The sequence below is a fragment of the Euphorbia lathyris genome, chromosome 9 (genome assembly GCF_963576675.1).
Source record: "Euphorbia lathyris chromosome 9, ddEupLath1.1, whole genome shotgun sequence".
Classification (NCBI taxonomy): Eukaryota; Viridiplantae; Streptophyta; class Magnoliopsida; order Malpighiales; family Euphorbiaceae; genus Euphorbia; species Euphorbia lathyris.
In genome coordinates this window covers 73,326,405-73,352,299 of record NC_088918.1, presented here as the reverse complement: position 1 = coordinate 73,352,299, position 25,895 = coordinate 73,326,405, and the positions used below count along the sequence as shown (strand labels likewise).

The 25,895-nt window shown below is 33.9% G+C and overlaps 1 protein-coding gene and 1 non-coding gene across 3 annotated transcripts; both read left to right on the top strand.

Annotated features, from left to right (window-relative positions):
• The first annotated feature begins 11,583 nt into the window (after positions 1–11,583).
• Positions 11,584–11,656, top strand: TRNAF-GAA (transfer RNA phenylalanine (anticodon GAA)). Its single transcript has one exon. It is a non-coding gene; the product is annotated as a tRNA-Phe (tRNA).
• Positions 11,657–11,750: 94 nt separating this feature from the next.
• On the top strand, positions 11,751–25,317 carry LOC136206195 (uncharacterized). Of its 2 annotated transcripts, none has more exons than XM_065997157.1 (12): positions 11,751–12,021; positions 12,107–12,141; positions 12,240–12,318; positions 12,629–12,707; positions 13,276–13,472; positions 13,697–13,753; positions 16,052–16,211; positions 17,114–17,327; positions 22,649–22,762; positions 23,623–23,733; positions 23,854–23,905; positions 24,734–25,317. In XM_065997157.1, exons 1-12 carry the CDS (start codon positions 11,917–11,919, stop codon positions 24,884–24,886), a joined length of 1,356 nt encoding a protein of 451 aa, XP_065853229.1. In that variant the 5' UTR covers positions 11,751–11,916; the 3' UTR covers positions 24,887–25,317. The 2 variants fall into 2 exon arrangements, with proteins under 2 accessions (XP_065853229.1, XP_065853228.1); XM_065997156.1 differs by having other exon boundaries at positions 13,276–13,484.
• Positions 25,318–25,895: the final 578 nt, after the last annotated feature.

Sequence of the window (25,895 nt, the reverse complement as noted above, 5' to 3'; positions counted from 1 at the left end):
AACAATTATTAGATTATTAATTCGTTTTCTTTTGATTATAAAAATGAATAAGTTGTAAAAATAGTTTTGTTGTAAATAATAGGGTAATTAATTTATTAGTCCTTATATTTTGATAAAACACACTGTTTAGTCCCTGTATTTTTAAAAACACATGGTAAGGTCCCTAACTTTTTTCTCAGTGAACTGTTTAGTCCCTAACGTTTTTCTCGGTGAACTGTTTAGTCCCTAACATTAGACTCTCATGAAGATTTTGTTAGTCAATTTGGATTTGCGTTCTTCTTTTCCTTTCCTTTAAACTCTAATGCATCTGAAATCAATTTTGAATGTTCTTCTTCTTAATTTTCTTCTTAATCGTTCAAATTCGTAAGCATTGGCTCTTTTCTTTTTCTTGTTCTCCATACAAATAGCTTCTTCCTCTAAATTGGATTTTCTCTTCTAAAGTTTGAAGGTAAATAGTAAAGGGTAATTTAGTCATTTCTGAAGTCATAAATGGTAAAAAATTTCTAACAAACAGACAGAAGGACTAAGCAGTTCACTGAGAAAAATGTTAGGGATCTTACCATGTGTTTTTGAAAATACAGGGACTAAACAGTGTGTTTTATCAAAATATAGGGACTAATAAATTAATTACCCTAAATAATATAATATCTAAATTGTATTTCTATGGTTTGATTATGTGCATAGCTCGAGATACATAGAATGTTTTATTAATTATAAACGTGTTAATACTTCTCAATCTTTCTGCAGTTGTATCAGATAGAAAATATTTAATCTAATCTATCGATCCAAGATTAAATAACTTAACAGTTTTTTGATAGATAATTCTAATTTCTCGACCTATCGTAGTGAATTAGAATTAAGAATTAAAAACGAAATAAGTAAATGATGTGATACAATTATCCTTTTATGAACTGAATCTCTTCTAACTTCATAAAATGATAACTATTCCTACGTCTTGCTTATATGGATTTCCCTAAAATATTCATAAAGCAGTAATAAAATAAGATGATGAACATAGAACAATTTGCATTAGATTGATTTGGTTCTTGATAAACAAGTATTGACAGTGTTGATCATATGTCAAAAGTAAAGAATATGGAGAATAAAGACTATAACAAATGAAAGTATAGGGGTTGTGAATCCTTTTACTGTATCTGTAAGGATGTCAAGCCTCTGGTTCGTCTTTTTCAATTGTATCTTGTCTTTTGTATCTTGAGGAAGTGTATCTCTCGATCTTGCTTCCTTGAGGTGCTTGGAATTAAATTCTTAGAAATAATTGTAACTTGATAACTTCAATATATCTCTGAATGTCTCTTGTGAATTTCTATAATTATCAATCTGTATATTGAATGGAGAGGAGTATCCTTCTTATAGTTGATGAAGGATTGTGTCCTTTTGAAGTGATAACTCTTCATGTGGATATGATGAAAAGTCACATCCAATGGTGAAGAAGAATGGTGATTCAGATGAAAGAAGATGCCTTAGAAGTGAGGAATCATGTCTTTTTGCAGTAAAAATGACTGTCATGAACGAGAGACAGGGGTGTCATGTTCATGACAAGGATTGCCTTGCAAAGGTGATGGAATTTGTCTGTCACGATCCTGACAAATGTTTTTCGTCCTTGGGTAGCTTTTTGTACATGTCACGATCGTGACAGGTGGGTCACGAATGTGACATGTACTTTTACCCTAATTCAGGCTTCTTTTCCCGTATTCTGTTCGTTTATTGCTGATATTTCTTCATATTGAGTTTTTATGGGTAAATTTCACCAATGGTGTACAACCTTTGTCCTATTTCACACTTTGGTGTACAACCTTCAATTTGTCTCACTAATATGTACGACCTTATAGGTGACCTCCCACTATGGTATACAACCGGTTAAAATGACCGGTCAACACCTGGTCAACGCGCCACATCATCATTTTTAACTCCCAAAAAATTAAATTGTAGGACCACCATTTAAAATTACTTTTACACCCTTTTATTTTTTTCCCTAATTGAAACCCATCTTTCTTCCATCCCACACCTTCTCACTCTTCCACTCTCTCTCCTCTCTCTACAGTATATTCCATATGCAAACCCAGATTTGTATTGCCCTGGATTTAGTGATCAAATTCCACAACTATCCAACCCAATTTCATCATCTGCTCTTTCATTTCAATTTTCAAAGAAAGCAACTTAGGATCCTAACAAAACGATATTCAACAGGAAATAGTAAATCACCTCAACAAACACCCGCCATTGTCACCCACAGAAAACTCACCACTATCTTCTCAATTCATAGCAAAAGCTTCAATTACCATCAACAATGGATTCCGCCTTCGACTCCTTCATCCCCGGCGGAGAAGATTCCGTGAATAACGACCAAAATGCCCCTAATTCCGGCCCTTTCGACTACTAAAGTTTCACCGGTTATGACCATCATTCCCTCCCCCAACCACCCAGAATGACGTTTTCTCCGGCAATACTCCACCACCGATGTCTGATGATTTTGCCGTTGATCCTTCCTCCAATGTTGCTTCCCAAGCTGACGATTTCACTCAAAGTAACGAACCACATTCATCGGAATCATACGGTTTTGGGATGCCGATGTCGATTCAGGAATTAACAGAAATAAAAAAAATTGTTTTTTTATTTGTTTTATGTAAAAACAAAAATAAAAACTTAAGAGATGAATAGAAAAAAAATGCCTAAAATCTGTATGTAACCAAAAATGGACATGAGTTCTATGGAGAAATGTCTCCAGATCTCGTATATTGAGAGAGAGGGGGAAAAAAGGGAGAGAGGAGTTGTATAAGGGTATTGTAGTAATTTTATTAGGAATAAGGATATTTTTGTAATTGTAGAAAGAGTGGGTCCCACTTTTTAAATAAGTAGGATAAAAAAATGATGATGTGGCGCGTTGACCAGGCGTTGACCGGTCATTTTAACCGGCTATACACCATAGTGGGAGGTCACCTATAAGGTCGTACATATTAGTGAGACAAATTAAAGGTTGTACACCAAAGTGTGAAATAGGACAAATGTTGTATACCATTGGTGAAATTTACCCGAGTTTTTATCTGTTTTAAACCTATCTATGTTCAAATCATAAACAACCACGTGAAATCTTTCCAAAACATTAAGTAAACTAAGCTAAATGCATAAATATAAACGTGAATATGCATGCAAAAATACGTAAACTTTGGACTTATCTTCTATTCTTTTTGGATGGTACAACTTTAATCTGCTCACATGGAAGACGAGGTGTACTGACATCCAATTGGGTAAGTCCAGTTTATATGATACTAAACTTACTTTATTTATGATTGGAACGAGACCTTCATATTTACTCACCAATTTCCTGTCTCAATTGCGAAGGAAGCGAAGTTTCTATAGGAGCAATTTGACGATCATTTGGTCTTTGACTTGGAACTCTTGTGGACGGCGACTCAAATCCGCCCATTTCTTCATTTTGTTGGATGTCTTCTCTAAGTGAGCCTTAACAATCTCTTCATTCTGTTTCCATTCTTTCGTGAAGAGGAAGGCCTTATGGTTATTTCCTTTGTACAAAATATCAACCGAATGTGGCACTAACAGCTGTTGACTTGTGACAATTTCAAAGGGAGTTTTGTTAGTAGCCGAGCTTTTTTGGTTATTAAAACAAAATTGAGCCACATCTAAAAGGGAGGTCCAGTTTCTCTGATTGTCATTGACAAAATATCGAAGGTACTATTCTAACATGCTATTGAATCTTTCGGTTTGACCGTTAGTTTTGGGGTGATAGCTAATGGACATGTTCAGGTTAGATCTGAGCTGTCTGAACAATTCCGACCAAAAGCTCCCCATGAATCTTCCATCCCGATCATTAACGATGCTCTTTGAAATGCCCTAGTACTTTACAATATGTTTCTGAAATCGAAAAGAAATAAAGAAATTTTTTTTATGGATGATATATTTAAATCAAACGGAAAAAAAATTTTGATTAAAGATATTGAATTCTAAACAAAGTGACACATTAAGATTAGAGCTATTCTTTCTCTTAAAAAAACATGGATTAGAGTTTTTTTAGAGAAAAAAGATAAATGCAGATAGTGTCACATCAATTTATCTTTTGGCCATTGAAGAGAATTATGTTAGATGAAAATATAAATTTTTGTTTGGTTTTAGAAAATATTTTTCTATTGGTAAAATATATTTTAAAAAATTCCTTTCATTATATTTCGTTTTGAGTTGCCAAAAAAGATAGTTTTCATTATGTTTGTATTGAAAAATAAATCCTTTATATATGAAAATTTTATAATATAAATTATATATGAATTTTATATTACAACATATACCTACAGTATTTAAATACACAACATTAGTGAAATATATTGTAAATGTGATTTATTAAATTAATGTATTTTAATTTTATGTAGACTTGAGTTATTAAAATTTATATTAGAAAAATAAAATATAAGTTAGGATGGGCTTGAATTTCCTTAGTTCAGCATAGATCCAAGCCCAATATTAAGTTATGGGCTGGGCCTTGTCATGGCAAAACAAAAGGTAAGTTACATTTTAAACTAAATATTTACAACTAAGAATTTCCAAATGTCAAGTACTTCAAAAGTAAAAGTGTTTTTAGTTAATTTTATTTATTTTGTTTTTAAAAACCAAAAAAATGATTAAAAAAAAAACCATAAAAATAACTGTCTATATGACAAAAGTAAAATAAAAATTTTAAATCTGATTTTACATGTAAATTCCTCAAAACAAAATGATAGTGAAAGATATAATATTATTGTTATTTGATGTAGGTTGCCTAACCTATTAAATGTAACAATACAAATAGGATTTTCATATATGAATTGAATAAATGCTTATAAAAATTATTTTGCGGGCATTATACTGGAGGGCCGGAGCCTCTCTACACCGGCTCCACCTTTGAGTATTTGTAGTTCTGTCTCTTTGTAGCCACTTTAATATTAGTTTATATAAACTTTAGGTAATCTATAAAATATACTAAATTCGTAGATTAAATACTGATGTGGCACTAATTTAAAGTTTCCACACTTAGATGTTTTTTCCATATATTTTTCAGAATATTTAATTTTTCTTTTATTTAATTTCCTTTTACTCTCCCCTCAACTTGCTTTCTTTGTAAAACTGCTGTTTTTTTAAAAATATTTTGACAGTTATCTCCACTACCCCCAATCCTTTCTTTTTCTTTGCAAGTTCGGCATGATCAGTTTAATTATTTCTGTTCATAACTCACGGTTCCATCGATCTCCTTCCTTAGTTCTCCCTCCATCTTTTCTTCTTTCTATCATTGACTGCTCTATCATTTGTTCCACAGTCTTAGACTTTTGGAAAAAGGTAAATTGTTCAAGTTTTTCTTTTGTATAGGTTTTCTAATTACATAATTTGTCTAACTTAGAAATCTCTCAGTGAATTTTGTTCTTCTAGGCTTTCTCAAGCATGGCATCTTCCATTTTGGTTTGTGAAAGTTGATTTTGTTTGTTTTTTACTTTTTATGGTCTGATGTCCTGATTAAATATTATGATCTAGAGTTGAAATTTATTCAGATTTCTTTACGTCTCAGAATGGTACTAATATTGTGCTTTTAACATTTCATTTGTTCTCAGTCTTTGTTTTAAGGGTTCAATTTTTCTTCTTCTTTCCCACTCCTTCTCACGGATAAAAGAACAAAAGCAGATCTTCTCTTTCTTGCCTATTCAAGATTTGTTGTTTAGTGGGCAATAATAGTGTAATGTTGTATTGGGATCAGAGTCATAGATTGCTATTATTTGTGTTATTATTATTTTTGAAATGATGGTTGTTCAATGATTCTTCTCAATTGTAGTTGCTAGGCTTTTTGTGACTTTTTTATTCTGTGGATTTATGGCATCTATTCCAGGAACAATGCAATGGCTTAATGAAAGGGAGCAACACAAAAGCAATGGGGACAACTAATCATTATTCTGACACAAACAAAAACTCATTTACAAAGTAGACAAATGCCAATCAGTCAGCAATCCTTATATTTAATCACCCAGTTAGACAGCAGGTGTTGTTTGTTCCACAGTTTCATTCCTAATTCTTAAAGCAATGTTAACTCTTATATGACATTAAGGTTTCTTTTCATTTATGAGATCATTAGAATTACTTCGTTTGTTTTTATAGGGTAACTATCCTGATTAATAGAGCTTTAAGGCTGGTTCTTAAACATCGGGTTGGTTATAACCTATTTATATCACCACTTCAAATGATTTGAATGGAAATATCAGGTCTGCTTATGAGCATTTTCTTGGCTTATGATGTTGGATTGATGGTTGATGGATTTGGGTTCTGTTGAGCGATTTCCGCAAGTGCACGGTATACGCTTGTAGTAATAAAAGATATCGATCCCACAGGGAACGTTTTTTCAACAAAACTTATTTTGAATCGGTTAAATTTACTTTTAAGATTTATAATATGGAAAATCGTTTAATCGGTTTTGGTTTTGAAATTGCTAGAATAAGAATTAGATTAGAGTATGAAGATGTTAGAAAATATTCTGATTTAAAAATGAATTTGCAAAACAGGAACGTTTTAGTACTTTAGAAAAGTAAACAAGTATATTTGTTTGCATTAAGCAAAGAAAACAACTTTAAACTTTGTACGAATTATAAAGATGAAATAAATGACGGAACCTCTAATTAATTGGCTTTGAACGCGATAAAACCCTTTCGGGATAGTTGCCCTTAATCAAATTAAAACTCTTTCGATAATAATTTGCCTAAGTGTTCAATAAAGTTTCCTTGTAAAGATTTTGGATTAAATACTTTTTAATGAAAACACCAGCAGTCACTTTAGTGGATTGGTTACCATAAGTGCTGCATAAAGATCTATCGAATAGAACAGACTTTATTAGATGAAATATAAATTGATACAAGTTTACAGAGAACATGGAGCATTGAATTCTTCGACGGCGTGCAAGTGAACGGGTTGTCAATCCTTTCCTTGGGTTTCGTTAGAGTTTGTCAGGCTCAGGGGCGAATCCTCTACTCAACCTTCTCGTTGAATCTTCGTAATAGAGACTGGGTCGGTCTACTACCAAAATGTAAACTAAACTGGAACAATGTCTAAACGTTACTAAATTTGTTATTATTTAGTAAACAATGTGTGTACAGCATATTGCTTTTGAACAGAATCGAAATCTAACTTCTGAATCACTTGATTCGGAATTTCTACATAAATTCTACACTAATCTCTTTCTTCTACACATATAATATTATTTATCAACTCTCCATCAACTCTTTATTTATAGATTTTGAAGAGTCTTGATTGAAGTGTCGTGTCCGTTGTGAAGGATCGTGTCCGCTGCGAAAGGACGTCTTTATCCACCCGAACGATCGCGTTTCGTCAAAAACGAAAGTGTGTAACTAGGCTTCTAAAATCTTCTGCTCGTACCGAGAATATTAAATTCTCTACCGAGAATGGGGGAGCAACAATTTGTACTTCGGACGAAGGGAAGGAGGGGCTGAGGGACGCGTGTCGCGACCGTGAATATTGGGGGCCGCGGTCGCGGCACGGAGCGTTTTTCACTTCTCTGGCTCTCGTTCGTGTCCTCGACTTGGCGTTATTAATTTTCGTCGTCTTCGACTCCTTTTGTAGGGCTTTTCTTCTATTTTTTAGCTCTTTTTACTCCTATTTGGATTTTACCAAATATTTATGTACCTTGCAAGAAAGAAACATATTCGAGAGTAAAAGATTTCTAAACAGTTATAAATAGCATAAATTCGTAACAATGTGAACAGCTTCAAACTGCTTTTGAGGATACATATGTAAACAGCAAATAGCTGTTAATTATCTATTCAACTTTAGTGAAAATGTTAAGTACTTGCATCTATGAGAATTTAACCCTTATTTATAAAAGAAATGTGTTTTCCTACTTCTTTTCTCATTTTCTCTATTTCTAACTGCTTATGGAATTTATTTTAATAAATGCTAACAAGTTACAGAGCTTGATATCTTAGATGTTTATAAAAAAAAATTCAGTTTAAGATTTGTAGATTGTGAACTTCTCTGTGGCTGATAGGTTTAATTCAAAAACACATGCTAGAGACGTACATGGTAAATAAAAGTTCAAACTGAGATTTATGAACTATTTTTGAATTGCAGTTATTGAATTCATCGAGTAAAAAATTTATCTAATTTCTCATCATGGAAATATGGGGTAAATTACACCCATGGCCATTGAACTTTACCCATTTTCACATTATGGCCATTAAACTTCATTTCTTCCCGGTATGGTCACTGAACTTTACACTTTTTTAACACCAGTGGCCACTCAAATTTAACTAACTTTTCAAAATGACCGTTAACGACCTCAAAATGAAAATATTCAAGAATTAAAGTTGTTCAGAACGGCATTTACCATGAAACCACATTTTTTATTTTCGAAAATCACATTGTTTAGAGCTTTCTCTCTCTAAAAATTCATTTTCTCTTTCCTAACCAAACAACATCCAAATGACCTCAAAACGAAAATTTTCAAGAATTAAAGTTCCTTAAAATATCATTAACGCTTTGGATTTTTTATTTTTAGCCGTCAACGGTCGTTTTGAGACATTAAGTGGCCACCGGTGTTAAAAAGTGTAAAGATCAATGGCCATACCGGGAAGAAATGAAGTTCAGTGGCCATAATGTGAAAATGGGTAAAGCTGAGTGGCCATAGGTGTAATTTACCCTGGAAATATGTGAACTTTGAGAGAATAATATCATCAACTTATTTTGTGAGTAATCAATTTATTTAAGAAAAATACATATCTATTATTATTGTTGTTATTGTTATTATACAATAATAGTTCCAGATATTATTCTGGATTGAATGACCTTTACTCTATGAACAATAGTCACTTCATCCTGATACTTTATCCTAATATGGTTACCATGGTTTTAGAAGAAAAAATAAACATGTTCAATAATTTTTATTACTTTATCCTAATATGGTTACCATGGTTTTAGAAGAAAAAAAAGAACATGTTTAATAGTTTTTATTATGGAATGTATTGTAACAATAAATTTAACTTGAAAGCATTATAAATGCTAGCCATTTATGAGTTTATGCAATAGGGTTCATCTGAACCCTGAATGACCAAATTTGGTGATTCATCGTTAGATCTATGCTCATTAAAATAATACGGTAGAGATTTAATGACCATAGATCTAAAGGTGAATGACCAAATTTGGTTATTCAAGATCCAGATGAACGCTACTGATGAGCTATATCACCATTGAATTTTTGCACTGTTTACTTTTTAAACAACAAGAATTATAATCTTTTAATTATTTGCTTTTCATTTTAAAGTCATATTTTTTAGAATTCCAATATATTCAGTTTGTCAGCCTAAACGTTTTAAATGACATGTACTAATCATATCACTCAATATTACAAATAATCAAACACATTGAAGTTCTTTTATCAATAATTCTGAATAATACCGCGCTAATTATTAAATTAGCTTATCCTTACAATTAATTATAAATCTTATATACAATGAAATATAGCTTTGAATTTTCCATATCTAATAATAATAAATAATAATTTTTTAAAAAATTATTTTTCATAGTGACGTCAATAAAATCAAATAAATATAAGAAGTTTTTAGTGAAAAGTTAAAAAAACCACATGGAATTTTGAAAGAGGAAATTACATAGGAACACAAGTTTGAATTTTTTTTTATACTTAACTAATTCATATATTTGTATTTTATCATTTTATAGTTTTTCTTTATAAATATATAAAAATCTAATATTTTTATTTTTCAATTTTTTCGAATTTAGTTATTGATTAAAAAAAACTAACTAAATTATGACAATTTTTTAAATTCTAATTGGAATTTCTTTTTAAATATTAGAATTTTATAAATATTTAATTTATTTATAATAATCACATGACTAATACATTTTGAAAACAAAGAACAGAAAGATTTGTATAAGTTTCATTTTTTTTTCATAATTTATATTACAAATTGAACATCAAATATTATAGGATTCCATGTCAACCATACTTAACTTATTTCATTTAAAGCAAATATTTTATATATTTATTATATAAATTCGTAAATATTTATACAATGGTGACAAAATTAAATAAAAAAACCCGTGTAAAGCACGGGTCTAAAACTAGTATTGTATTATTTCATTATTTTAAAGTAGATGAGATGATTTAAGATGCATATTCATTTTCAAGAGGTCTTAGGACTTTTTATTTTCATAACACTTTTGAAATCATTTTTTATGGTCTTTCTTATTTAAAAAAAATTAATTTCTTATTTTTGAGACTCGAATAACTTAAAATATAACAATTTTAAAACTAAAAAAAAATGTAAAAATATTATAATTTTTTAGAAACTAGCATTGAACTAATAGAAAATTAAATATGTACTCTTTTTATGCTAGACACTTTTAATATGTTTTCATGTTAGATACTTTTAATATGTCTAATCTTTTCATGTTGAACACTTTTAATTAATGTTTTAAAAATCGGACTTGAAATTGAACCGAATTGACAACTAGAGGGTCAATTGGTTCAATCGGTTGATTCGGATTGGTTAAACCGGATGACCTCATAAATAATATATATATATATATTTAATTTAATTGAAATTATTAAATTTATCAAGAGTTTATGTTACCAGAATTTTTTTTATTAAGAGTTTTAAATTTTATTATGTATATTTAAAATTTAAATACCAAGTAAATTTTGTTTATGTCATAAAGATCAATTAAATTTTTAATAATATTTATTAAAATATATAAAAAATAAATACTAAATAATATTTTAAGTTTTACATTTTTAGTATTAGTATAATGTATATAGTGTTGTTATTAAACATAGGTTGAAAGCTAGCTGAGTAGTAAGATATATATATAGTCATAGCTAATGGCCTAGGTTCGAATCCCTAACGAAATGGACTTTGAAAATTACCCCTAACTACATGACTAAAATTAGCCCTCCAAGTCTAAAATTACATTTTTTTTCGTTAAATCTACATCTATTAGCTATACTTTCATTTTTTTTGGATATTAGCAAGGGCAGAAAATGTTCATCTTATTCGTAGATCTATAGATCTCTGTGATTGCCAACAGAGAAAGGATTCAAATCCGAATATCCGGAAGAGTCCAAATGTTGAAGAATGGATTGCAGTGGTTTTTCTACGAGATTCAACTTATGAGAAAGATATAATTTATATTTTTATCGTTTTTGTTGCTCTTTGTAGTCTTTTTTTTAGGCTCTTACTTTTCTTATTGTATTTGTATCTTCTCATCTAATGAAATGATTTATAACATTTTATGTATAAAAAAACACATCAGAATTGTAGTTTTAATTTTTAATTTTACTTTATTTATTTTGATTTTATTGAAGTTTTAAATATTTATTTTATTTTATAAAAACATCAATATTTATTTAATTATGCTAAATCTGTGAATTTTTGTTACCATATTTGGCATTCAAATACTTGTTTCAACGAATTGGATTTAAAAAAAATATATAGTAGGGGAGTTCGAGAAAAATTATTGTAATACAGGAAATAAACGATATTTATACGTTAAAATCACAGCTAACATCAAGCGGGGATAGCTCAGTTGGGAGAGCGTCAGACTGAAGATCTGAAGGTCACGTGTTCGATCCACGTTCACCGCAATTTCAATTTTTTTTTTATTTTACTTTTATTTTTTACTATTTAATTTCTCGAAAAATATATAAAAAAATCCAAATTATTTTGCTTAATTGTTCCTTCTTTCCCTCCCTAACCCTCTCGTCCATCGCCGATAATCAATCTGTAATTTTCCTTTCAATACATTTCTTCTTCTAATCGATAGCACGAATCAACAATATTGAAACGAAATTACACTCCAACAACGAATTCCCGGCCTCTTTTTATTCTATCTCCGTTGTATCAGATGGCTGAGGAGAATCAAGTGCCTCAGCTTTCCACTAGTTCTTCAATGTACAGCAGTTCAACTGACATTGAATCTGCAGCCCAGAATGCTGTTCTTCGTGAACAAGTTTGTCCCTGTTCTTGTTTTTTTCTTTCTATCATGGTAATTCTAGATTTTCGTTCCTAATTAAATTTTTCCATGCTTTTGATAGGAAATTGCAACCCAAAGAGTGATACAGGGTCAAAGGTTTGTGTTTAATTACAGTGAGTGTGAAAAAGAAAAAAGAAATGCTTAATGGTGCTTAAGTTGAGGTTGCCTGTTTCTTATTGTTTATTTGGTTGTAGAGAGGGAGATGGAGCAGGTCCGCCTCCAAAAGATGATACAAGTTTTTTTGCTGAACGTTGTGATCCTAATGCTTTGAAGGTATATGTGAATTATGATCTGAAATTCATGTTGTTTCTTGTTTGTGGTGACTTAGATGTTAGTCCCGGTCGCACTACGCGTCCCCGCTGAGCGAGGGTCCGGGGAGGGGTCCCACCACAAGGGTGGACTGGGGGCAAGCCTTCCCCTACCAATTTATTTGGCAAGAGGCCGCTCCTAAGACTCGAACCCGTGACCTCTTGGTCACACGACAACAACCGCCAAGGCTCGCCCTCCGGTGACTTAGATGTTAGTAATAAGCAAAATTATTTGCGGGTTGTAAATTTTGCTGATAATATGAATGTTTTTCCAGGAGCATTTACTGAAGATGACCACTGAACATCGTGCAGAAATGGCTTTGAAGCGTGGAAAACCTGCCCCTGCCAATGAAGGTTGAAAAGTATTACCTATTTTTCTACTTTTTGATGGAAAGTATTTGTAAGTGTTTAACCAACCAAAGGTTTCATGCTCTTGCAAGATTTGAAGATAAGTTAAATGACAAAGGAGCAAACCTTTGGATTTACTGGAGTAGAATTAGCTATTTTGAATGAATTGAACAGTTGTTTCCCTTTTCATTTTAGGTCGGGAATGAGTGAATAGAGTCCAAGTGTGAGGCCAATTTTAATTTAACTATTTACTGGTCTTTGTATGTGTCATTGCCTCCATGAATAACGAGATGAGAATAATATCAACAAGATGGTGGTAAGATCTTGCTGTATTTAGGTAAGATCTTGCTGTATTTATCTGATAAGCTGTTTGGCCTGACCATAAACATGTGTTGATGTGATTAGAACTGTTAACTTTATGGACTTGAGAAAACCTCAAACTTCTTAGTTTTTGAATTGCTGAGTTGGTGACTAGCTGTGCCTGAACAGGATACATCAGCAACTCAGTATGAGTGACAAGATTAACTCCAGTTATTTATAGAAAGATGCACTAATCCCCTTTTCCCCCTGGCAGGTCATGTAGAAATTGGTAATGGGTATGGTGTACCAGGTGGGGTTGCATATTATGGTTCTTTGAGACCTGAGCTTGATAGAAAGCCTGAAATCAAGCCTGCTGCTAAGGAGCTACCTGAGTACCTTAAGCAAAAGTTGAAAGCACGGGGAATTCTTAAGGGGCAGACAGAAAATGGACATCCGTCAAAAGATGACAATGCAAGTTCATTGGTTTGTTTTCAGTCTATATTTTCCTTCAATTTTCTCCACCTGCTTTTATGTTATTGTTTTAGGCAGTCTTGGAAATGGACCTGGAATAGGGATTTCATTTTTAAACTGTTGTCACAGTGGCTTGAGTTTTCAACTTCAGAAATGTCCAACATGCCTTTTCAGGCTTATTGTTTTTATGCTGTCATTTTAATTTCTTAGAATTTGAATTGCAGAAGTTGGAGAGCAGTAAAATTCAACCTGTTCAAATTGGAAACCTGCTTCCTGGATGGGTATGTCTTTTGTATTGCTATCGGTGTATCTATTTATTTTTCGTTCCTTGGAGTTATTGAAAAACATAGAGCATAGAAAGACTTAAATAAGGTTTTCAAATAAATGCTCATTGTGTAATGTGATTAATGGTATATGTGAAGAAGCAACTTGTTTTAGGACTGCTAGAGTGAACTATATTGCATATCACCAAGAATTACGTACAAATGGTGAGTGTGGTATCTAGGCGCTTTTGCCTTTATGAAGGTGAGATTTAGAGATGTTTGTTTTAAAATTAGAGTATATTGGGTAAATTCGAAGAGCATTATCAGCATCACATGCGATTGTAGAACATTTATTCAGTTGGAGAGATTTTGTAGTAGGCAAAAGCCATAGTTTGGTCCCAGTACTTGTCTAACTTTTTTTAGTAAACCCTTGTACTTATATTTGGCCTTATCAGCTCATATACTTGTAATTTTCAGATAATCTGGCCCTGAATCATCCATGTTAGATGTAATCTCTTAGTTTTTTTCAAGCCAATTAACAAAAATTGGGAGATAGGCTTGACGCATTTGTTAGTCAGTGGCCAGATTATCCGAAAATTACATTTACAGGGATTAACTAAGGTCAAATCGAAGTACAGGGGCTTATTGTAGAAATTTAGGCAAGAGCAGGGGCCAAAAAGTGTCTTTTGCTGATTATAGGACATTTACTCCGTTGAAGAGATGATGAAAAAGTAGGAAAGGTTGAGGAATCAGCCTACCAATGCTTTGAAGGTGGGAATTTTTTTTTTGAAAGGCTGAGCGAGGAATCTTTAGAGAGCATGAAAGAGTATTTGATTAGTTTTTCGTTTCTGTTAACATAACCTGGAGTCATTGGCATTTGGCAACTTTGTCAGAAAAAGAGAGCAAAGGATAGGATCAAGGAAGCAGAGAAGGGAGATATTGTAAACACTAAGTCTTTCAACACAAATACTCAAAATTGCATCATTATCATATAAGAAAATAACCAAGTTACATGAGAATTTTTAGAGATTTAATCGTACTATTTCCATTATTTCCTGCCTAGAAAAATTCTGAACCTATGTAAAATAGTATAGGAAGCAAATAACTTCCTATAGGATCCTAAATTCTAAAGATGATACAAATTTCTAAAGTGGTGTTATACCTTAAACTTGCTAATAGAAAATCAAGAGAAAAATATGAATCATATGTAATTCAAATGATTACAAATTTAGCCTTCCATGACTGGATCTGTAATCCTAAGATGATGTTGGGGATAATAATTGTAGCGGCAGTGCAACAGAATAAAACATTACATAATATTTAAGTATAATAAGAGTTGATTTGGAATACGCATATGTGATGAAAATGCGAAGATAATGCCAAATTGAGGAAAAACTCAAGTTGTTTAAATGGCTTGGTCTTGTGAAATGATAGTTTCTAAAAGTGCAAGGTAAATTAAGGTGCAGAGGTCCCAGGGCCTCCACAGAAGGTGCAAGGTCATTTGAGAAAGGTTAGGTGCAGAATTATATAATCTCGAAAGAGTTCAATTAGAAATTGAGTATTCCTTAGAAATTTTAAATTTTAAAAGAAAAACTGGATTGAATATCAAAGCGTGAATGGTGTAAAAGAATGTAAAAACAGCCTTCACAAATTCCTAATATTAGTGTAAGTAAGAGTACACCCTTGTGGTGGGACCCCTCCCCGGACCCTCGCTTAGCGGGGACGCGTAGTGCACCGGGCCGCCCTTTTTAGTGTAAGTAAGAGTATCAAGAACTTGTCTGTTTGTTGAGATATGCACCCATTGTATTCATGATCAAAAGCCTAGGATTTGCTTGGTCTTTGGCCCACCCAGAAGTATAACAATTTTAGAATGAGTTAGAAGTATATAATTTGGAATAGAAAAAAAATAATATATGTATTTAAATTAGAGTAATAGTTGAACTAAGTTAATAATGGAATTTTTAGTAGGGCTTGTAAAATCTATTGCTGTATGACAATTTCAAGTACTAATTTAATCCTTTGCAAATGTTATCAATAAGCTCTAACAAACTTTTTGAACAAAGTCATACTGTGACAATTTTAGGACCATCGGGTACTTCTTAAACAGTGAAAGTTGAATTTTGTTCAAGAAAGGGCCTCTAAAATAATATTGGCTGTGTATTCATCTTAAACAGTTCAGATAGTAATGAAGTTAAATCCTTCTTGAAAACCTAAGTTTTGTATGTTGTGTGGTTCTTTTCCTCTTCTTCTGCCTTGTTTTTGGCCTATTATTTTTCCATGGCTGCCGCTGCAGCTAATTTTGTCTATTATATTTAGGTCGAAGCAAAAGATCCGGCAACTGGTGCTTCATACTATTACAATGAGAGCCTTGGGAAGACTCAGTGGGAAAGGCCTGTTGAAACATCTTTTACAGGAGAACGTCCATCAGCTCTACCTCCTCTAGGAGATTGGGTGGAGTCTGTGGATGAAACTTCTGGTATTCTGCATATTAAATGTCTATTTACTGCTTTGCTGGTTTTCTTATTAATAAGAGGACAAAGTGAAATAAGGGTGTTCATAATCACTTGTATTTTCGAATATTATGCATAACTTTTGGTACTGTTGTTTGTTTGATCACTTAGTAATGTCTGTTTGAAAACTCTGCTTCTTGTGCTAATTTAAAAGGAGATGAACAATACACCATAATTTCAAAGATTGCAAATAAGTTCATTATTTTAAAGGTTAATGTGTTTCCTTTTTACCATAAAATGAAATATATCTCCTCAAGAGGAGAGGTAAAAGATAACAAGAAAATGTGCTCTCTGGCCCTGTGATAAATCTGCCATGGAACTGGAAGCCTGTAAGTTCCTGTAAAAACCATGGAGAAGTTAGAAAGACAGTTTCATAAAAGGAACAACAATTGTGTTATAGTTTCAAGACAAGGATCTAGTTGTGATGATGATTACTTGAAATTGAAGCTTAAACTAATTGGTTACTTCATTTTCTTGGTCTTCCTTTGTTCTGTCTCTATTAATAATGTTTAGAGATAGTTGGAGAGAGCTCAAAGTAGAAAGGAAGTTGCACTTAGAAAATAAATTCTACTTCTTGTTTTCCTTTTCCATTTCAATCAATTGCAGTATTGCAAGTTGTTACAAGTGAAATCTATGAATATATCAGTATTATTCTATTATCATTTCTGTGTTTGAGTTTTTATCAAGTTCATAATCTTCTGTTGCTTGATTCTGTATCCAAAAACTTCATGCGTGGCAAAACTTTGACAAACACATGGAAGTGAAACTAATATTTATGCACATTCCTCAGTTAATGGGCATAAAAATGTTATTCTTTCAAGTCCTTTTCGACTTTCTCTTCCTGAAACTTTTTTGTATATAAATACAGGTCATAAATATTACTACAATACAAGGACCCATGTATCACAGTGGGAATGCCCTAATTCATCTCAGTTTGTTGCCCCACAAAGATATTATAAAAGCACAGAGTCCAAAAGTCATATTTGGGATGATCACTCATCTGAACTAAAGATATGCATGGGATGCGGTGGGTGGGGAGTTGGGCTTGTGAAGCTTTGGGGTTACTGCAATCATTGTACAAGGTAAATTCATTATCAATTTATCAATCAGTTTGCTTCCTTTGCCTGTTATATTGCTAGTTTATCAATTAACCTGCTTCAGAATTGGATACCAGCAAGTGCACACACAAACTATCTATAGTTTTGTTTCTGTATATTTACAGAGCAAACAGATTGGTATTGGAATTGATTTTGGGTGATTTAGATAAAACTTAGGTAGACAACTTGAGGTTGAACTTGGATTTCAGATCTGGTTGCAGTAAAAGGAAAAACGAACAGTCTTTAAGCTTCACACTTTCTTAGGCATATATCATGATCTGTTTCATGACTATTGTTGAATCATATCAAGCAATGCAAGGAGTTTAGAACTCTTCTACTGCTAGGCTGAGCTTTTCTTTCTCAAATATTACTGTTATGAAATGATATATTCTCCACAGTATATTTCAGAAGTGTGTGTACCTATACATGCACATGCTATTATCACAATTCCTACCATTTTTTTCCGGACTGTTATTATACTACATTGATGTGCATGGTATCTTTATTTCTTTTTGGTCAAAACTCCCATACTAGGGGCAAAATTTAGTTATCTTTTATATTCTTTCGCATTCTAAAGCATTATGTTTTTTTTTTTTTTTTTTTTGCAAAATCTAAAGCATTATTCATATTAAATGGTTATGGCTATTAACAGTAATTGTTAAGAAGAAAAGGGTAGGATTTGTGGAATATTTCGTGTCGAATGACCAAAGAGGTTTGATTGTTTGCTTAAAGTAGGGGCTGCTTGGAATGGCTTTCTTCCTATGTGTCTTACAATTGGCTTGAATGCAGGCTATTGGTTTTTGAGCTATGCTGAGACTCGAACTTGACCCTTTAAAATCTATATTTAAATTTCCACTCCCAACACAATTAACTTTGCAATTTTTTTCTTCCATGTACCCACACAATATGCTCATCGAATGAAAATGCCTCGTTGAGACATGCATATACTTCATTGTCTCTCTCTCTCTCTTGGTACAAACTAAAAATCCCCCACTTTCCTTCTCTTTGTCCTTTTTTATTATACCCTTAGCAGATATTCTCCTCTCATTTGTCACCTACCATGCTCGGACAAGCCTATTAAATGTGGTGCTATCACACTGGTAGCCTTTTGTTTGAGATGCATTTTGAAATGGGATGATAACTGGGAAGTCTTAAAAAAAAGTCTAATAAAAGTTTTTCAAAGTTATACTTGTAGCTTGCACCTAGGAAATTATGGTGTATTTATCAAGTGCCATTATGTTCAAACTCACCTATATTAGTTCATCTAAAATCACTTAGCTATGGGTGAAACTAAGGGCCCTTTTTAGCCATTTAAATTATTCAATTAAGTTAAAATTCACTTATACTGGTAAGTTAAAATATTTAACTTAAAATTTTAAGTTGAACATTATCAACTAATATTTTTAAATTCAGTATTTATCAAACATATTCCGCCTGTGAGGGTCACTTGGTGGCCTTTACAGCCGGTCCCAAGCCCGGACAAAGGAGGAGGGTTGCGGTAGGTTTGTGGCGGCCAGCGTAAAACTTAGCCACATCTTATGACATGAACCATAATATAAATACCGTTGGGGCGTTCCCTACTCAGCGACGCGCTGCACTTCCTAGACCCGGGTGTAGTGATAAATGTGCAAGGGTTGCTAGGTCGTCGCCCCGAAGCGGCGCGCCACCCCAGGACCCGGGGGTGGTGTCAAATATGCAAGGGTTGCGGGTAAATAAGCTAGTCCACGGTAATGGTAGGGGTAGGGGTAAGGGTAGTAGGTTACGCTTTGGGACATGGAACATAGGTTCTTTGACAGGAAGATTAGCTGAAATTGTAGATGTTATGAAGAGGAGGAGAATAAATATATTATGCCTACAAGAAACCAAGTGGGTTGGAGCCAAGGCTAGAGAGATAGCTCCTTGGGGTTATAAGCTTTGGTACTCAGGAAAGGATAAGGGTAGAAATGGAGTAGGTATTCTTATTGATAGGGAGTATATTGATGAGGTAGTAGCGGTGTCTAGGAAGAGCGATAGAATTATGAGTGTTAAGCTAGTGATAGGGGATGAGGTTGTGAATGTCATTAGTGCATATGCGCCACAAATAGGATTAGATGTGTCTATAAGACAAGCTTTTTGGGATGACTTAGAGGAAGTGGTGCAACAGGTTCCTAGGGATGAAAAAATGGTACTAGGGGGTGATCTCAATGGACACGTGGGTTCTAGGCGAGATGGGTTTGAGAGTGTTCATGGAGGGTATGGTTTTGGAGATAAGAATGAAGCAGGAAATGATATTTTGGAATTCGCATCAGCCTATGACTTGAGTATCATGAACACATGGTTTATGAAGAGAACATCCCACTTAGTGACTTATCGGAGTGGCGGTAATGCGAGCCAAATTGACTTCTTCTTAGTAAGGAGTGCTTGGAGAAAGAGTTATATTGATTGTAAGGTGATCCCTGGTGAGAGTACGACAACCCAACATAGAGTAGTGGTGCTAGATTTTCGAAGTAGGAAATGTATAAGAAAACAAACACCTCAAGTAGAGACTAAGATTAAGTGGTGGAAATTGCAAGGGGAGAATCAACAAAAATTTGTGGATGAGATGACCAAAAAAGATATTTGGACTTGCAATATGGATTCAGATATAGATTCAATATGGAATAAGATGGAGCATAGTATAAGGGAAGTAGCGAAGGAAGTTCTAGGGGAATCTAAAGGTAGCATGCCACCGGGTAAGGACACATCTTGGTGGACAGAAGAAGTACGACAAGCAGTAAAGAGTAAGAGAGAATCCTATAAACTATTGGGGAAATGTAGGAGTGACGAGAACTACGAAAAATACAAAGAGGCTAAAAGGGAAGTAAAGAAGGTCATACGAGATGCTAGAGCAAAGGTGAATCGGGATCTGTATACAAGATTGGATACGAAAGAAGGGGAAAGAGACATATATAGAATTGCTCGGATGAGAGATAGGAAGACGCGAGATCTCGGAAAAGTTAAATGTGTGAAGGATGTGGACCAGAAAGTCCTAGTTGGAGATAAGGATATCAAGGAACGATGGAGGTCCTATTTTGATGACTTATTTAATGGAGATCGCCAACAAGATGTTGGAGATATAAGTATCCATCACGATATGATAAATCATGAATGCCTGCGGAGAATTCAAAAGGGTGAAGTCAAAATGGCATTAAGTAAGATGAAGTTGAAGAAAGCAGTAGGACCTGATGGCATCCCTATTGAGATTTGGAGATGTTTGGGAGAAAGAGGAATCGAATGGTTGACGACGTTCTTCAACAAAATTTGGAGAAACAATAAGATGCCATCAGAATGGAGGAAAAGTACCTTAATCCCTTTGTATAAGAACAAAGGCGATGTCCAAGATTGTGCCAACTATCGGGGAATCAAATTAATGAGTCACACTATGAAACTTTGGGAGCGAGTGATTGAACAAAGGCTAAGGAGGACGGTGAAGATCTCGGAAAACCAGTTTGGCTTTATGCCGGGAAGATCAACTATGGAAGCCATCCATCTAATGAGACAATTAATGGAGCACTATCGAAATAAGAAGAAAGACTTGCATATGGTTTTCATTGACTTGGAGAAAGCATATGATAAGGTACCAAGGGAAGTACTTTGGTGGGCCTTGATAAGGAAAGGCATTTCGCGGAAATATATTGACATCATAAAGGACATGTATGAGGGAGTATGCACGAGTGTACGTACTAGTGTTGGGAAAACTGAAGAGTTTCCTATTACGATTGGAGTGCATCAAGGTTCCGCACTAAGCCCATTTCTTTTTGCCATCGTTATGGATGAACTAACAAGTTCACTTCAAGATGGTATACCATGGTGCATGCTGTTTGCAGATGATATTGTGTTGGTTGATGAGACGAAAGAAGGAGTGGAGATGAAGTTGGAACTATGGAGGCAAACTCTAGAATCTAGAGGCTTTAAGTTGAGTCGAAGTAAGACAGAATATTTGGAGTGTAAGTTTAGCGGCCGTAGGAGTAGGGAGGCAGGGACAATCACCCTAGATGGGAGAGTTGTTCAGGCCTCAGATTGCTTCCGGTATTTAGGATCTATTATCCAAACGGATGGAGAAGTAGATGGAGATGTTGCCCATAGGATTAAAGCTGGTTGGTCGAAGTGGAAGAGTGCTACGGGTTTCCTTTGTGATCCCGGCATGCCTAATAGATTGAATGGAAAATTCTACCGGACGGCAATTAGACCAGCATTGTTATATGGTACGGAGTGTTGGGCAGTGAAACACTGCCACATCCATAAGATGTCGGTGGCGGAGATGCGTATGTTGAGATGGATGTGTGGTCACACGAGAAAGGACCGGGTGCGTAATGAAATAATTAGGACAAAAGTAGGGGTTACATCTATTGAGAATAAAATGAGAGAAAACCGACTAAGGTGGTTTGGCCATGTGAGACGTAGAGCGCTTGATGCGCCGGTTAGGAGAACCGAAGAGTGGCAAAGGGATGTAGTGGTGAGGGGTAGGGGAAGACCTAAGCAAACTTGGAGGAGGGTGATCGAGAGTGATATGAGTTTATTGGGAATTGAGGAAAATATGGTAGTGGATAGGACGGAGTGGAGGGAGCGAATCTGTGTCGCTGACACGACTTGATTTTCACGGTTTTATATGATGGTTCATGTTAGCCGACCCCGAATCATTTCGGGACTAAGGCTTTGTTGTTGTTGTTGTTGTTGTTGTTGTTGTATTTATCAAACAATTCTCACTTAATACTTCCAGCATTTATAATATTCAATACTTAAAATTCAGTACTTATATTTTCATCAATTAATTTTCAGTTTTATTAAAGAACACCTAAATAAACTACTATTTTTGATAGCTTATTATACAAGAAAAAGAATAGAGATGAGAACTTTCAGAATGTCTAATCCATCTTTATTAAACTTTTCTAATGATTTTTGAGAGCTTTGCACAAAGGATAAAATCCGCTGGAATCAATGAGCATTCCCTGTGAGATGGCCTATGCTCCTAGGATGGGGACCCCAGGTCCAAAACCAAAACACTCACTGCAGCAATATATATATATATTAACTCTAGAATTGAAAATGTAATATACATATATAGACACTGCTAACATCATTCATATGTATAATACAATGATAAGCAACAAAATGAAGGATCCTTCTGACACAAAATGTCACTTTTTTTTCTTTAATCATTCCTTGCAAGCTACTTTTTCGTTTTCGTTTTCATGAAAGCATCTTGTAGTTGTGTTTGTCAAAGCAATATGAATCTGATTGATAATATATCTGTTTATCTTCCCATCTGAAAACCAAATCCAATGCAGAGTTAACAATCTTCCTCAGAGTCAACAGTTAAAATCTAGTTTGAATAACCAGGAGAAGACCAGCAATTTTGGAAATATTAAAGATGATACTGATACAAAGGCTCCAATGCAGAGGTATTTATCCTTGAATCTTTCATGTCCATACTTCATATACACCAATGTAAAAGGAAGGAAGTATGATGTGAACAAGAAATGTTAGTTAAAATGACGCTAATTTATGCGAGCTGAGTGGAACTTCCATGTGATCTTCCAATTTTAGGGGTATCTGTCTGACTCAAATTTGATGTAAGATCTTTCTGTGAGAATGTATTCACATAAATGACTAGGTTTCTTAAGTCCATATTCTAGAATACGAAAGCCAAATAAAACTGAGAAGACAAGTATGAAAATGAGAGTATTAAATTGATAAGGCCATTGTTATGCAGAGTTGTTTCTGAATGTAAATCACCATATTGGCAAACCTTATGGCATCTTGAAGTCAAGAGGGATGTCATATGTATACACACACACACAGCACGAAATGAATGTGTAAATAAATAAAAAGAGAAAGAAAATGAGTTAATTTTGAATCTGTAGTCTTTGTTGTTTATTATTGCAAATCTTTATGTAAATCCAAACAGCAATGGTATATTAAATCAAAAGAATTTGTAATATATGGTGTGGAGGTTTCATCTAGAAAATAATACGGAAAGAAACATAGAGATGTTAAGTGACCCTTCTATATTTTTCATGCTGAGTTCTTACTGAACTTGTGGTATCTAATAAGTAGGTTATGGTGCTTTGCTCTTAAAGATATCATCTGAATGATGTGGAAGTAAGAAGACCATTGTGTAAAATCTTCCATTTGCACATTCTAGTTTGTAATTTGTGAACCTGATAATTCTGAAAGCCTGTACCCATGTGAATTACGTACAGAATTTGGCATAAGCTCCACTACACTTGCTGATTTTTTAATGTTTGTTCTGAGTTTGTAGGACAAATGGGAAACCTCCTTTGGGAAAAAGCAGAAAACGATCTCGCTCTGAAGATGATGAGTTGGACCCCATGGACCCAAGCTCTTATTCTGATGCTCCTCGTGGTGGCTGGTATGAAATTCCTGTGTTAGTTTGTCTTCAGATAAAATGCTTGTATGTCGTTCTTTTCCTGAAAAAATTGTATCAAATTACTACGGAACTTTGAGGAAACTTTATTAATGTTTATTGCAGGGTTGTAGGCCTAAAAGGAGTCCAGCCACGAGCAGCTGATACAACTGCTACGGTATGCTACCACTCCAGCTAGTTAAAACTATTACTTTGCTATCTATCCACCTTAATCTTATTTAAAGTACTAGCAAGACAATAATGGATCCAGGGATAGATTCGCGTCCTTGAACCTACCCTGCCAGACACAATGTTGTTATATTCACGAGCTTAAAGCACTATTTAGCCCCTGACCTATCAACAATGGTTGCGTTTGCCCTCTGACCTTTTATTTTGTGACACTGGCGATTGACCCTGACCTATAAAAAATGTTTGTGCGCCCCTAACCTATTATTTTATGACATTGGCCCCTAATTTATAATAACCAATCACATATAGTCAAATTTAGACATAAAGTAGCACGTATACAAGGAGATCCATTAAATGTTCCGCTTGATGATTGCTAATCGCAACACAACTGTTATAGTATTTCGCCAATCTGTTTAGTTGCCTCAATTTTAATATTTTTCATCTGAAAACCACTTGTTTCTCGACTCCTACAACCTTGGAGAGCGTCAGTTCTTCTCCACCCGATTAGCAATCATCTCACGAGCGATTTAACATGTCTTGTACATATGCGCTAATTTCCGTCAAAATTGGACCAAATGTGATTGGTTAATAAACGTTAGAGATCAAATGTGATTGCAATACAGACACACTTACTATCTACTTCCGCTAAGAATAGCCAGGAACGTGATGCTTACGAGACCCTATCTGTACTCTTTGCGTGCTTGTTCTTGTGCTCTGCTTTTTTCTTTAGTATAAGCTTGTTATATCTGTTCTAAACCATATGGAACTTTAATTTTCGTCTTCATATGTCGTGTGTTTTTTTCTTGGATTGTTTCAGGGTCCTTTGTTTCAACAGCGGCCATACCCGTCACCTGGAGCTGTGTTGAGAAGGAATGCAGAGATAGCCTCAGAAACCAAGAAACCGAGCTCTCGTTATGCTCCCATCTTAAAGAAAGGAGATGGCAGTGATGGGCTCGGTGATGCAGACTGAGGTTATCATTAAAATCGACTGGTTAGAAGTAGTGATAACTCGAACGTAAAGGAGGCAGTTGTATCTCTGAACAGAGGATCATTGGATTCAGGCATTTTTGGTTTCTTGAATCAATCAATGCATCTGATATTTGCCTCGAGTTCACCATGTTTTCTATCTGCAGAATCACAGAAAGTTTTGGAGACAGATGAAGAAAAGAATGCATATGAAAAAAGGGAATTCCAAATGTATTTGTTTATATTGCCCGTCTTGCACAATTAGGTAGTCTAGAAACAGTTGGAAATCAATTTTCTAGTTTTTGTAAAAATATTAGAAGTTTCCAATTGTATTTTTTTTGTAAGACAGATTATCGTATTATTATGTACTCCCTCCTCCGTTTCATATTACATGTTTTAGAGACTTGCATAAAAAATTAAGGATATTAGAGGAAAGACGTTGTTGCCCTTTATTTATTGATTCCATTTAACATTATGCTAATTAATTTTTGTAAACTCACATTTTATAGCAGGAAAAAAGATGACTTAACATGTACTGATCATATAAAATGACATGTAATATGAAACAAAAAATAGTCTCTAAAAAGACATGTAATATGAAACGGAGGTAGTAGTTTTTATATTTATATAATTATATATGATATAAACGTAAGGAAAATAATAACTAATTGTGCCAAGCGGGTTGTATCTAATACATCTAATAATGGATGGATTAGATTCAAACTTATTGTTAGAATTTGGTTACAATTGACACAATTCCAAGAATTTTATCTGTATTAGAAGTTTTCCTTGTTCTATTGAGTAGAATATTACTTATTGTTTAATAATATATGTCAATTTTAATAATAACTTAAATTTTATTTATTTGTCGCTTTTAGATTTTCAATGTTGAAAAAAGTGGATGGCCAATATCGAGGAGGTTCATTACTCGAAATGGATGGCTGATATTGTCTTGGTAAAGAAAGCGAAGGAGAAGTGGAGATTATTTGTTGACTTTAGAACTGACTACTCGG

What these genes read in the sequence shown, in the direction of transcription:
- LOC136206195 (XM_065997156.1), top strand. Translation starts at nt 11,917, where the DNA reads ATGGCTGAGGAGAATCAAGTGCCTCAGCTTTCCACTAGTTCTTCAATG. An exon ending in ATGCTGTTCTTCGTGAACAA is followed by an intron (nt 12,022 to 12,106) that starts GTTTGTCCCTGT and finishes TGCTTTTGATAG; the next exon opens with GAAATTGCAACCCAAAGAGT. An exon ending in GATGCTCCTCGTGGTGGCTG is followed by an intron (nt 23,734 to 23,853) that starts GTATGAAATTCC and finishes TGTTTATTGCAG; the next exon opens with GGTTGTAGGCCTAAAAGGAG.